At 30.4% G+C, this 16,292-nt stretch overlaps 1 protein-coding gene across 1 annotated transcript in view; it reads left to right on the top strand.

The window, feature by feature from the left end:
* LOC113404568 (rabankyrin-5) overlaps positions 1 to 16,292 on the top strand; it is a 47,022-nt gene that overhangs the window by 2,423 nt on the left and 28,307 nt on the right. Inside the window, exon 5 of the mRNA XM_026645489.2 lies at positions 1,377 to 1,513. Within this exon, the coding sequence (XP_026501274.1) occupies positions 1,377 to 1,513 (137 nt within the window). The remainder of the gene's footprint in view (positions 1 to 1,376; positions 1,514 to 16,292) is intronic.

Raw genomic sequence — 16,292 nt, 5'->3', positions numbered from 1 at the left:
TTTTTTTATATATATATAACTTTAAGAGCCTGAAACGATTTAAATTAAGTAACGACGATACTAGTTAAATTATATATACAGATGGATAAATAAGCCCATAAAGATAAATACGGGATTAACGAAAAAATTATAAGTAGAAATTTTTCGTCAAATCGTTGGGGCGAGTCACAATTTTGGTTTTCAGGATTCGCACTCTGTATGTTGAATGTAAGGCTGACTGCTTGGATAACATTGCCAAAGTTGTTGGAATTTAATTGTGAACAATTTTGGTTGTTATAATTTTTTACAGTTTGTCAAATCCTAAATCGACTCGGCTAACATGAACTTAAAGCGGCGGTTATTTTAAAATCACAGACAAACACTTTATTTATTTCTTATAAACGCGGCTTCAAACTAGGCTAGCACTGAACTTAACGAAGAAGGAAAACATCCTGAAATAACCTGTATGTGTCTTCGGAGATATGTATGTGTGTATATGAGCAGCGGCGGCCTTAGGGGATGGCGAACAGGGCAATCGACCTGGGGCCTCACTCTTGCAGGGGCCTCGCGCCCCAAGCAAAATTGAAGTAGATTTTTTATTTAAAACTTTTGTTTTTGATCCCTAATTATTTATTAAGGTTAACTAATTCATTAATTCAGAACATAATTGATAATATCGCGCCTCGAAACACTTGAAGATAGGTTTTTTAATCGCATAGTTCTCGGCCCATGCTTTAATAAAAGATTTTAGTCTAAGGAAGACACCAACTACATCCATTTAAAAAATTATAATTTCTCTATTTGTTAACTTTGTAATTATTTAAATGTAAAATATTTTAAAAGTACACTAATTTTATTTATTTGTATAACTACCATCACTCGTCAAACATAACAAATACCTAAACCAAACAACCAAACCTACTTTCGAATCACATACATACTTTTCACCGAGGACAGGGGGCCTCGCAAAGACCTACCGCCCGGAGCCTTGCAATGGGTAAAGCCGCCGCTGTATATGAGTATCGACCGACTTGCATTGGAGCAGCATGTATTAACTCCAAACCTCCAAACTTTCTCACAAAGAATAGGAGTCCTTTTCCCAGCAGTAGATTTACTATAACTTTACCCTTAAACTACTGAAGTAATATTTTTTTTGAGTAAATCTTTACTCAAGATAACTACAATATTAATAATTACTATTGTTGCAAAATATACCTCAAGTTATCTTTATTTATTACTATCCCATATAATTTTATAACGAACAGCAAAAAATTGCCGCTAAAAATAACGCCGCCGATAAAATTTAACGTGGAGGCGCGCCTTTGTGAGTGAACAGATTTATACTATACGTCAATATTAATCTAACTCCGATATTAAGTTTGTTGTTTGTTAAACAGGCGAAGATTTCGCTCACATGTCATCCGCACTGCTGTATCGAATGCTGAAGAGTAAAACTTCTCAGCCGCTTCACGGCGCTGTTAGGCTGTTACGAGAAGACGTCGTGTTCCTCTGTCTTGTAGAAAACCACACAAATGTAAGTACTTTTTATGATACATTGAATAATTTGATATACTTGATCAAAATCAATGGATTGAATATGAAAACGACGGAAGTGTTTACACTTGAAGAAATTGATATTAAAAATAAATAAATAATAAAATATGTATTGATAACATTTCGGTAAATTCCACGTATTATTACATTAAGGACATTGGAGCGTTAAAACGTTCGCCAAAATTAATTTAAAAAAAAATGTTTAAAAATAGATACCGAAATTTATTTTTTTAATAAACGGCGATTAAACACGATATTTGATACTTAATATTTACAGCCCTATTTTGCAATTGATTCGGCATTTATAATGTTTTGCAATTCAATTTTACTCATTCGGTAGCTGCGAAGTGATTAAATGAGGTGCGCGAGCTGCGGCGCTTTGACATAAGGTCAATTTGACCGTATAGGTGACACATTCTGCGCAGTGAAGGCTCGTACCCCGATATCCGTGGGTTAAACGAACGTGGCGTTTTAGAGCCAATAAATCGACTCAACCTTAATCGGATTTGAATGTTAATCCCCACGATCAATATTTAAATAAATTTAGGGAATAATTAAAAAAAATGAATGTTTCGTGCCTTGAGTTCTCTTTGCTATATTATGTTATGTATTAAATAACAGACACAATGAAATAAATGAACCGATGTTTGTATAATTAAATAACAAGAAATAAAATTGTTATTAAATATCCCGTAGAAAATTAAACAATAACAACAAAAAAGTTTAAACAATGCTGTAATAAATATATATTTGAATGAGACAGTGCCAAAGAGAAAGAGAGGGAAATATCGCATAACGCTTTTACCTTACGAAAGAAATGCGTTCCAAAAACCAATTAATAATAAAAAAATACTTTTTTTATACTTATGTTTTCGTGTCTATACTGTTGCCCGTAGAGGAGTTTTTTGTCTGGAGCCAATCCTAGGTATATAACCAGGTTTGGCTTCTCTTAAAAATGCATTGTCATCGGAACTTAATCATCATATCAAATTTAACTTCATAAAATAAGAGGGAGTTGTCCAAATTCAGCTTACAAAGCTAGTCCTATAAAACTTACAAACAAACATTGCAAGTAAAATAAAATCTTGTAAAAATTAAATTCGACTGTTCGTTGTTTATGTTAGATGTATAATATCCCCCTATGATCGTTAACGTAATCAAGATATGCAGTCTGTCTCAAAAATATAGTAAAATTCTAACAGTTACTTAATTCATAACTATACATTAGTAACGTTAAAGATACAGCGTGATACCCAAAAATATGTTTGTATCTATTTTGTCGTATAACAAAAACGTCACTCAATTGTATGTTACATAATAATTTATGTTGACTCTTCAAATAAGGGCCCAGAAGAGACATGAATACACGAACAAGTGAAATTTATATACCATAGTATTTATAAAATTCACCACGTGCTTAACGGTGACAGAAAACATCGTGATTAAAGCTGCAATTCTGTAGGGGTAATATATCCGTTAAATGTTTTCCTAAAGTGAATGACATTTTCCGACGATGATCAATATCATTGAAACAAAAATATTTTACATTGAAACAAAAATATTTTAAATAATTTGTTTATTTTTTTATGGTGTACTTTTAAATAATTCTAATATTAACACAAAATATCGCTTTTAAAACTTTCACTCAGTATCAATAAATTATAATTAAAACTGAGTTATTATTTAATATGTTATTCATATTATAATTATATATTATTACATATAGAGCTATCAATTTAAATAAGTGAATCGAAACACGGTATTGCTTAAACACAAGCTTTATTTTATTTATATATATTTGAGGTCAATAACCTCATAACAGCATGGTATACAAAATTTATAAGAATTGCCATTAATAAAATTTACAGCATTGTTATATTTAAATACCTACTTAGTACTTTGTATAAGTCTGTTAGTATAGTTATATTTTGTACACATTTATAAATAGCCTAATAAGATTTTTTATACAATCCAATACATTATTAATCATTTAATATTTTTTTAAAAAGTCAAATGGAAAAAGTATAAAATAGTCTATGCCGTGAACTTTGTTCACTTCCTAATGCTATTGGTGTATAATAATAATTAAAATGGCAGTGAGTAAAAATGCGATTTAAAAATCACATAATTATTAAATTATGACTAGTGATATTTATTTCATTAAACATAATAATAAAATATTTTACTTTTCTTTGGAATGAGAATACAATTAAAAAATGAAATATCGATCGAAAAAAGTTTTTGTTTCTTTGCATACGAAATGCACTTAGTCATAAAGTCTAGATACGATTTCAAATGGCAGTAGTTTAATTTTGAAGCTCTTGTTATCGTATTTTTTGGTCGTTAAACATTTGCTTTAAAATTTTATCTAAAGCATTCACATTAACTAATTAAATATACAATAATTAATAATAATACAGTTGTTGAATTGATTATGTTAACGTTAGACGCGTTACACAGATTGCCGCGGCAGTAGCAGTTGATTGTTTTCGTTGGTCTGTCTGAGTCATAGTCTTCCTTACACGTCTCTTCGTAGACTTCGTATATTGTATTCACCTTCTGCCACTTACCGTTTATTCTTGCTTGGTCGCCATCAAGAGTTTGTGAAGCACAAGCTCTCTGTATTGTGGACGACGTCACTGAAACAATATCAATTTAATTAATATTTTTAGCTTACATGATATGTTCATTCGAGTATTTCAAAATTAAAAATAGTTACTTTTCAATTTTATATATTAAATATGTCATAGTCATAGTTTATGCTAAATATGTTTTGTTCTTTATAGGAAACTAGTTGTTGCCCGCGGCTTAGTTTGCGTTTCGGTCGTTAGGTGTTAGGCATAAATAAGTAACCTTTGTCTTTCCTAGGAATCCTCCGTTTGGACGTGAAAGAACAATAGACAGATAGATAGAGTTACTTTCGAATTTATAATATTAGTATAGATAGGTGTCTATCGAATTAACTAATAATCGTGTTTTTACAATTACAATATATACATAATTAAACAAAGAAAAAAATCACAAATTCATCAATCGACGCAGATATTACGTATCACAAATAATATAAAAAATACCCGAAATTATAAACTCCTTCTTTTCTAAGTTGGCTAAAACGACTGTTTAATTATTAAATCATGTTTAATTGTCTACAGAATCGATACGAAGCGTCCGAAGTATTTAATTGGAAGTCATATCAATTAATAAATAGCAAGGCCCCAGCATGACACAACGATACCCCTTAATTAACTGTAAACATCCATTTCAGGAATTTAACAGGAAAATAAAATATTCTAATTAGTATTCAAAGTATTGTTAAACATTTAACGGATTTTCCAATTCTCAATGTTTTCCTTCGAAAAACTGATCGTAAATATTAAAACTATATGTACTTGTTTAACATTAAAAAATATCATTCAAGTAGACTATTACGAGCTATTCAATCGTCGTGTAACAAGATTCAGATGAAATTACATAGTCAACTACTTACAGTTAAATTTGTATATCCTGTATGGAATTCAACGCAATACTAACTACGCTATTTATCATATATAGGTATTCCAATAATACTAGTAATAGTCCGCGTGCATATGTTACGTCGTTAGACTGCCTTTCAAAATTGTTAAAGTAATCTTATAAATATACAAAAACATATTTTGCCTTTTATACGGTCGTCCGAGTATCGGTTGTGAAATTGAGTTAAAACTTTGTTAGCAGTTACGCGATAATTTCAGACTTATTTCCATCAACATACAATAAATAACATTACAACGCAAGCTGCTAATAATAATAAAATATTTTGAATAAAGCACGCGATTAGGTACATGAGCAAACGTATTCAACCGATAGGTTTTTAATCTTAAAAAGTATATAAGCAATATTAATGTTTTAAATAGTTTAGGTACACTAAAAATAAATAAATACATATAATTAATAAAACTTAAAATATACATATAGGCAAAGGGAGCCGACAACTCTTACCGGGTGCTATATATATAGAAGCTATTTAGTATTCAGTTTACATCAGGTTTTTTCAACTAGTGACCGATAACCGAATGCCGGCTGGCGACCGGCGCCTTATAAAGAACCGCTCATAATACCTAATTTGAAACTCTTTTAAATTCAAATGATCTAACTTATAAGTATGGTTGAGAAATTCTAAATCAAGAATCGAGAACGTGACCTTCTTTATATTTTTCAAATATGTATGTATTTCAAATATATTTTTATTTATTGCGATAAGATGATTATGGTAAAAAATCTTTTTAAAAGGATTTTAGTGAGAATAGTTTAAATTACAAAAGTTAATGAAATTTATATACTAGCTTCCTTCCATGCGTAGAAGGGAAGGCGGGTCTGATGTCGGGTATTTGGTAAGTCATGTATGTTATGTCAGAATATAAGCTACATGTATTCCAAATGTCATCCAAAGCCGTTTTTGCGGAATTGTCTGAGAGAGAACCATTATAATATCAGTTAGATGATAGACTGTAATATGTACAAAAAATTATACAATACTTCTCTTCAATCAGTTGAAAGACAAACTTACAGGTGAAGTTATATAAAAAATTGTAAAAAATGAGTGATTCAAAGTCAATCTTCAATTGTCAAACATAATATTAACTTATATGAGTAATCTTCTGCATGCTATTAAAGTATTTAATCGTACAATAAAAAAACTAAAAGTGTCGGGCGGATATATTTGATGACTAATCAGGATACCTTATGTTAATGTTGAGAGAAATTTCCTTTTGCCGTATGACGTATGTATATAAAGATGTCAAGGAACTTAAAGTGTGAATTGCAATAGCTTTAATGTATTAAATAAATTATCTAACGACATCGTAATAAAATAATGTTTTGTATTTTTATCAATTATATTACTATTCTGGGTACTTAGGGATTAACTTTACCGCAACAAAAAATATCTGCGCAACCTCCAATGTTATGTTTAATATGTTAGATTATATATGTGTGTGTGTGTGTTGTTTTATATATAATAAATAAAACCTAACCTAATATAAATTGGCAGATACACAACACATACAAAAATAATCGATTGTTTTTATTTTTATTTTCTTATATATTTAAAACTTTAAACACTCACTTCCATCGCCAAATCTCAGTGTGGTCTCCCTTTTGAAACACATGGTGGAATGTTCACAGTCTTCTAAGAATTTCTCGCTACCGTCAAAGTCTTTGCATAATAACGACCCGTCATATGTCTGCTCTGGATTACATACGTAGCAAAATACACACGACGAAGCTGAAATGAAAAAAGTCTCTCTTTAGATAAACTAATGACCTATTAAACATTAAAAATAAATGATTTAAATATTCAATATAATACTAGTTTCAGCCCGTGGCTTCAACGTGTGTAAGGAGAGGTGGGTTAATGTACGCGAAATATCATGATGATAGACTGAGTGACTAATTTATAATATTAGTGAGGTTTTTTTTTGGCGGCTTGGCCTTCCACGTACATAAATAATACAGCTAAGCAGAAATATTTTGCAATGAATTGTTCAAGTTCAATGCGTGTTATTGTTAGGAGAACGTAACATCATAACACAAATTTTAATACAAAAGGTCGTATGTAAAAATAAGTCCTAATGTAAAATGCATGAAGGCGTAACTTACTGCAATTTACTTTAATTATAAATTTAATTGTTCGAACGTCATTTCGATAATTGGTAGTAATTTAAGAATAAAAACAAAGAAATAATCGGTTAATTGTTACATACGACCTTTTGCACCAACTGTAGCGATAAGTCTCATTGTTGACAGACTAAATGGTAATATACCTATATTTTTAATTTTAATAGATGTTTTTGATATATATATTACTTTAATTATTATTTGCTTTATCAAAATAATTAGTTGACGTGCTATTTGTAATACAAACTTATCCTCTTAAACCCATTTGGATGTCTGTCCACGTGGTGCGTGGATAGTGAGAAGTATTTATCGTTTAAACTCTAAACGAATTAAGTCAAAACGTCATTTCTCTGAGTCTTACATTACTTTACGTTTAAATTCTTACTTTGAAGAACATCGTTCCCGATCCTGTAATTATCACTAATAAAAACTTAATACTGTTAAAACAATAAAGACTATTATAAAATGTTATTATAACATTTTCTCTTTATAATTTATTGTGAAAATAGTTTATTTTTATTTATTAGTATTATGTAGTCATTTAAAAATTATAAACGAAACAACGATTTTTATTTAAAAAAAAAGCGAGTTCCTAGTTTTAACTTGTGGGATATATTATCTTCGAAATTTCTAATACAAATGAAATGTTCATAAACATAAAAGTAATATCTCAAAATACAACGAATCGACAATCACCTTTATTGAAATAGGTAAAAATATTGATATGCTAAGCAAACGAAAATAATATACGCATTACATATTATTTAGTTATATAATTATGCAAATATCATACAACAAAGTATTTAATATGTGGGTGGACTAGGCGTAATGAACTGCCTTTGAATGTTAATAAGTATTCGACAAAGGACCATTTTGTAGTGTCAAGGACTAGATACTAGGTCACGCGACAGATGATATTCATTGATTTTTCGCCTTAATTAAATAAGTGTTCATCATAAAACTAGTTATTATGTTACGTTACTGTGTATCTGTTTATCGCTGCTTGTATTTATGCAAAAACTCATTAATATGTAACTTCGTAGTTGATTTAATTTTTAATTTTAGTGTTGCCAGTGCGTTTGTATCATTACAAGAACATATTAATTCTGTTTTTTTTTTATCGAATTTACCTGCGAAACTTTGAGATAAATTAATAGTGATATCGACTTCAAAATTAATTCCTTTTTAGATAATAAAAAAAATTAAATTTATCGAAATCAGATCGAAGCTAAAAGGTGTCATTGGGAAGTTGATATTTGATAGAGTAGGCGTATCAATGTCAGACATTTTTCTTTATTGAATAATTATGTTTGTACACGAATGTTATATTGTTGGGTGGGTAAAAATATGGTATGGCAGATTAACCATATCATTTTTATGAGATTTTAGCCTAAGAAATAAAAAAATCATATTCGTGATATTGATTTCAAAGTCATTGCAAGTTTTGCACTAAGTTTTCAAAAATAATATTTTAAATTGTTTTGAAAGTGTTGTTGATTTATTTTTATCATCATTTATAATTTTAATTTTGCCTACATTTTAAGTGGTCAGTATATAGCAAGTCGAACATATACGTTATGAAACTTGTACCAGCTGGATTCCACATATATAATACTATGTTGAAACTTGAAGCACTCCTAAGTCGACGTCACGATATAACGACATAAGTTTTTTTTTTAAATACGTTGCATAAAGTTCACATATATGACAGTTTTCGTGTAATATTGTAAAATAAAAAAAACATTTCTACTTCAAAGCGTATTGACCACATGCGAAACTGTGTCAAAGCTTTAAAATTAACTCTTAGCTAAATATTTGGTAAACCACCCGCTGATAACACGAGCTATGATTAAATTAGGGTTTAAAATATATCAAATGGATTATGTCTCTGTATAATTAGGGTAATTGAATTTTATATATGCCAACAACAGGCACTTAATGTTAAAACTTCTATCTATCGAGTAGAAGAGGACAGGAAAGCGAATATGTAATTAAAACATTGTTAACACGAAGACCTGTTTAACGTTTTAGATGACGGACCAAGATTATAGTCGATATTAGTTTTGCTAATTTTGTTTAATTGCCGTCACGCTAACTAAAGTTCGATAACCGTTTAATGCGTGTTCGTGTTAGAAAATATTTAATACGTATTCGTTATAATCGTCGGACAAATATGGCGCTACCAAATGTCGAAATAACGGTATTCTTTTAATGAACCAAATTAATCTCTTGAAACATTTCGACCAATTAAAAAACAATATATCTGTCAGTAAATTATACGCATCTTGCTAAATGTTTAACAGCCAAATATATGTATCGAACTGTCTTAGTCATAAAGACACGTTAAATCTTATTGGACGAGATGCATAAGTTGTTTTTTTTATAAAAAACGTACTATATGGACACAAATAACATATCCATCATTATAATTTATGACTTAAATCTTTGCTTATTTTTTTTTAATTTTGTAAATCATATTATATATACTTTTTCTTAGGTCTTTGTCAATACATTTTTTAAATAAAGAAGGACCGACAGCGGTACATTGTATGTGACTAAAAACTTAACCGTTCGCATAAGGAAGTATTTTAAATACTTACATTAAATCAGTGCCCATCACGTTTTAACTGTATTGACTAGAATGTAAATAGCTATATAATTGTAATACTATTGAACTTTACAAATAAATCGTAAAAGTTTTTTATACCACTGTGTCAATGTTTTACAATAATTTATATTCTCATATCTGCAAGTTGTTGAAGGTCAATGACATGTATATATTTTGCAATATTATTTTATGAATTCAATTAAATAAATAATCACTCACTTTTAAAAAACATCGATAACGCCAATAAAACAAGTGACAACTCCATAATATCTGTACAACACTTAGCAGTCGTAGTATCCTTTAAAAAAATATATGTTCTTTATTTAAATGCGAACAAGTTACGAAATGCGAAAATGACATGAAGTGCGCGTAACACCGGTTAACGCGGTCGCGCTCGGGGCGCATATGGTTCCATGTGCTTTACTGACTGAAATTGGCCTCTCCACGCTCAAGCCATGATTCACAGGAAGGAAATCCAGTGGCAAAACGGGACATGTCCAAACCGAAGAAATAAGCTTCTAAAAACTCGCGCACTAGAGCTGATTCACGCGATCGATTCTGGCGCCGGCGCGGCACTGGCCAACTTTTGGCGGTCCGACTTATTTGTATTTTTGTTGCTCGCGCTCTCGACTCGGCTATTGTTTTGTTTTTTATCAACATCTACGTCAGTGACTATTGATAATGACAACATTTTTATCTCATGTCATATGATATGTTGTACAAATTATATTTATCTTTATTTAACACTTATTATAGTCATAATTTTTTGATTCGTTTGCCTCGTTTTTACTTTTGTATGCTAATTGTATGATAATTTATTGATGAGTCAAGAACCGGAACTATAACATTCCGGATTCATTGTAAAGGGTTTCGTGTGATTGATGATTTACGTCTCGTTGATTCATGGTAGAAAAAATCTGTTAATAGGTAACCACAAATAATTTTCTGGCAAGTATCTCCTTGTTATTAGAACATTTTCAAGAGTAAATAGCTCTTGGAAATGTACACAAATAGGTGTGTCGGAATCTAATTATTTGTTCTATACTATTTTCATCTTTATTTAGAAGAATGTTCATTATTTTCTACTACTTAGATGAAATTTGTGTTTTGATAAAATTACAGAAATATTTTTTGTCGGATTGTTAAAATCTATTGTAATAATGAAAAAATAACTGTCTGTATGTTGCAATTTCACAACCAAACCATTGAACCGATTTGATGAAATTTGGTACAAAACGAGCTTGAACTTCAAGAAAGGACATTTTTTATGCCTAGCAACTGACGGCCAAGCAAAGATGCGGGCGACAACTAGTCCTTTAAATAAATAGGATTGTGTTAGTTTGTGTAACATTGTAAAGAAAAATACTTTGTCTGTGTAATTTTGCCAGCTAACCGCTACGTTGTGAAACGTTCCTCTCGATATCAACGCTTGCCACATCCTTTACCCCTGTCGATAAAGTGTGCCTACACGATATGATCTGGCAATTTTTATATAGCACACGCACACATATTTTATCTGTAAACATATGACCGGAGTCAATACACGCGAAACGAATATTTATATAAGTTATGAAGATACTACGGATCAATACATTATATTAATTTTTGTGTCAACTTCCTCACGAACTAAACATCTATACTAATTATATAGAGCTGTTTAAACAGTATGATTTGAAAGATATATTTTTGAGTTCGACGAGTTTGTGGTGACATTTATTAATAGGTATAATAAGGTATATGATCTATTTATATATGTATATGATGATTATTAAGATATGTATTGTATGTATTTAACATCACCGCTACGATTAAAAGAGGAGGGTAATATTGTTAACGCTCGTAGCATCTATTTTAAGTTTAAAAAGACTAGTGAGTGCCGACTTCGTACGACTGATAGCAGAGCTGAGCATATAGCTTACTTCCAGCCCTTGAAATTTCCAAAAATCCTTTCTTACTGTGCGTACCTACATCGCTAAAGAAATAACTATGCTAAATTCAAGTTAATCGGACTTTCAGACGGTTTCAGAGATCTCGTGATGATTCACTCAGTGGTATATATATACGAAGATTGATATATATAAACCTTCTGTACGTGTGTAACTGAACTCCTCAAGGACCGATTTTGACACTTTTTTAGGCGTATTTACTGTGGGGTCTTTCTAGCTGGCCTAGGTCAGGCTGGATATTCTCACAAGTACCTTCAGCTACCTGGTCATTTCGTTTTGACTTGCAAGGTCTAGACCATTTGGTTTGTAGGAAACGAGTGGACTCACCCGGATGGCTTAAATTGAACCCTCTAGGTGGCACTGAGACCAGGAAATAAATTTCTTATTTCTCCCAGACGGATTCGGGACAATCAGCTACTATATATTTATATTAAATGTGCCGTAATATGTATAATCGAGTCTAAAATATGTACACATATGAATATTTATGAGCATCAGTAGTTTCTGCACGAAAGTGGGTAAGGCTTCGAGCAATATTTAATTAATAAACGAGAGCTCTTTTAACCTTTATTTTACTACGTTTCATTATTGATTTTAATTATATACAGGAGTGTCGTTTCGTGACTTGTATCTACTTCCAACATTAATAATGTCTGTCTGGCTTAAATGTCACTATATAAAAATGTAAATGACGACTAGGAAAGCTATTAATGTTTCATTCTGTATATAATTATATTTATATATAGGCTTTTTAATCAAAAGTTTGTGACTTATATAACATTTCGATAAGATAATTTAGTACAATAGAACTATATTATATTCGCATTCAAATTCGCAAAAAAAAAATAACAAATCGTGTATGTACCTATATGTGTATGAAGGCATTCTGAAGCAACAAACAGAAAAAGACAGAATTGATAAACCCCATTTTTTTTAAATGGTTAAGATCAGTAACCAATTTCTTGTCAGTTCTTAGTAGTTTCTATTTTAACTTATCATGTGATATGAATATTCAAAAGTTCTTATAAGAGTCGATTTAAATAAAGTATATTTTGATTTTGACTTAATACATATATACTAGAATATTATATACCGGAAGTAGGTATCATTGCTACGGAGAAGGCATACATTTTTTTACTTTTATCAAATATTTTATGAACATTTTCAATCAACCGTAATAACATAGTTTGATATTAGTTAGATAAGCAGTTTTGCGAAAACATATAAAAGCATACAAAGCCAACTGTTATAGAATATTTCTTTAATTGGTTGTGATATAATTGAAATACCATCATTATTAAACCTATTTTTTATAATTTTTAAATTCATTTAATTTAATTTTTAAAAGTAAGTTAACGTAAGCAATCTTGCGGCAAGAATGGTTTCTCTACGCTTTTGGCTTACCTACAGTATTTGGTCAGCTCGTGACCACTAGCCCGTGCAGATGCAAGTATTTCGAAACGTCGGATAACGTCAAAATAGAGGTTACGATCGCGGTTAAAACCAGAGTAATATATAAAAACATATAAAATAATGCTGGCCTTCCATTAATTTCTATTTCGACTTGAACGACTCCGAAAGTTATTATAAAACAAAAGGACAATGGAGCGCGCGTAATATTATAGTGAAGCAACAAAAGTCAATACGAAATCAAAAGCAAATGCAAATTTCCGATAGTGCGAAACGACGCGTCGTTATGTTAATCCTTCAAAAGTGCTGTCACATTAATTATTATTGACAAATCGTATTAACCAATTAGTAATTACTACACACACTACCGGGAATTTTCAAATGCGAAGCGTATATATTTTTTTAAGTTTCTAGTTATATATTTTAAAAAACCCCGATATCCAGTGTAAAAAACAGATGACATAAGAATAACAGAAAAAAATGGAGCGCAAAGTCAATGTTATGGCTTATAGTGATTTCTCGTAGCCAACCTTCGGCGACATTTTTCTTTGTAAATACACTTTCACTTTTCAATTTTAATGTAGGGCCTCGGTCGAATCCCAAATTTTCCGTCCCTAGTGATATATAGATATAGATATTATACATTGAATTTATATTAGGTGTCCTTTTAACTATTATTATAATTTCTTCAATGATAAAACATGCTTCAAAATTAGTTAACAATTGGCGAAATTAAGATCTAGAAATATAGGACTATAGGTATATACAATACTAAAATAAATAATCTTTTCTTTTCTGAATCAAGCTCATTTATCAAATCAAATCAATTTTATTCAAGTAAACTTAACAGAGATGTGTTTTTGTGTCGTCGATATTTAAATACTATATTTTAATATCTACTTATGATTTCATCTTACTACGCCGTTTGTATACCGTTGAGTTATAATGTAATAAAACTACTATACAATTCATACATATTGTAGTATAAACTATTTATAATAGTTTTAAAATACGAATCACAAGAATAAATTTAACATTATAGGAAACTGTAGGTACGTTAATTTATCTCTTATTTTGATTCAGGCCTAGATAAAGCAATATATAATATGTAGGTATCCTGATGGATAAATTAACGTATGACAATAAAATAACCTAGGTAAGGCTTTGTGCATTGTGCATGCAAACTTATCCGGGTAGTTACTCACTCATCATATATTCTACCGCCAAGCAGTAAGACTTAGTATTATTGTGTTCCGTTTTGAAGGGTGAGTGAACCAGTGTAACTCCAGGCCCAAGGGACGTAACATCTCAGTTCCCGAGATTGGTGTCGTATTGGTTATATAAGTAATGGTTAAAATTTCATAAATGCATATAAATTGTTTTTTGGTAAAACTGTTGGGCGGTGAAATAAGCAAGCAAGCAATGCAAGTTATAGTCCACTAAGATCCTTTCCTAAGTATTTTTTATTGTTTATTTCGATGGGTAGATGCATTCTTGTTAATAGATTTAATGTAAAAAATTGTCTTCGACTTATATTAAACTAATAATTAATTCTCTTAAACTGCATCACGTCTTATTTTGCTGATTTGCTATGTACACCAACATTGACAATTCACTTCGATATCTTTCTATTAATTATTGAACTTGACTCTTTTTAATAAATATATATAAATGGTCAAAATAATAATCAATAAACATGTCGGTTATCGCAGAAATATTTTTTGTTTTATACTATGTATATAAATGTAGGTTGAGAAGTATTCATTATAAAAACATCATCTTTATGTGAATAAATATTTAATATATTTTCACTGTTTACACAAATTGGAACAGATAATAGGAACATATGTATAAAATAATAAATAATTTATTACCAAGATATTTATTTCGTTGTTTAATTATTTATTTCGGTTATTGATATTTCGATAATAAGCACATAAAATAAATACAATGTAACTTTGAAAATGTTTAACGTTTATGAATACATACAGGAATTTATCTTAATCATTATATAACTACTTATATTTGGCACTTCATTATATTGCAAATTTAAATAAAACATCGGAATCTATTCTTTTTTTAAATATAATATTTTTATTTGTGTTTATTAAAAACTCAAAATTGAATGCCAATAAAAACAATAAGTTATACATTTTTAGTGTAGGTTTATTACACACAACTATGTTGGACCGTCTTATTGTGCATCATATATATATTTACGTCATTAAAATCGTAAATTTTACATCTTTGTGTTGTATAATAAAGAACGTTATCATAATCATTATTTATTTACATTTTATCCTCTCTTCCACCAACTATTGTAATTGACTAACACCATATCACAAATCGTTTCTTACTCAAGCTTAATTATGGGTACTATCCTCAGCCTAACTTAAATTGTAAATTTGAAATTTGCATAACTAATGTCAATGTCAAGTGCTTATTTCGTATTTATAGTAATTCATATCGATCTCAACGGTGAAGGAAAACATCGTGTGGAAACATACATGATAGTGTCAAACTAAATTCTGCCACATATATATCACGTGTCCACCAAAATACACCGAATCAAAAGTTGAATAAGCTTTAAACCTTATTAGGCATTGAGGAGGACTGTGTCCAGCCTTTGCGTCATTGCAAGGTACTGAATGCACGTTGCTCCGGCAGTCACTAACAGCATGATGCGAAGAAGGTGTTATGCGATATCGATTATAATTTATAAAATTACACTCGATCGAGTCGAACCTCAAGTCATATTAGTTTCTTACAGGATAGTTTTTCTAACATAACATCTAATGTTCAATTAGCATTCGGTTAATAATATCGTTGAAACCGGCGCGCCTTCAAAAATATAACATATAATAACATAATCAGCCTGTAAATTTCCCACTGCTGGGCTAAGGCCTCCTCTCCCGTTGCGGAGAAGGTATGAAGCATATTCCACCACGCTGCTCCAATGCGGGTTGGTGGAATACACATGTGGCAGAATTTCGTTGAAATTAGACACATGCAGGTTTCCTCACGATGTTTTCCTTCACCGCCGAGCACGAGATGAATTATAAACACAAATTAAGCACATGAAAATTCAGTGGTGCCTGCCTGGGTTTGAACCCGAAATCATCGGTTAAGATGCACGCGTT

Source organism: Vanessa tameamea, chromosome 21 (genome assembly GCF_037043105.1).
Source record: "Vanessa tameamea isolate UH-Manoa-2023 chromosome 21, ilVanTame1 primary haplotype, whole genome shotgun sequence".
Taxonomy (NCBI): domain Eukaryota; kingdom Metazoa; phylum Arthropoda; class Insecta; order Lepidoptera; family Nymphalidae; genus Vanessa; species Vanessa tameamea.
This window is presented reverse-complemented; position numbering and strand designations above follow the sequence as displayed.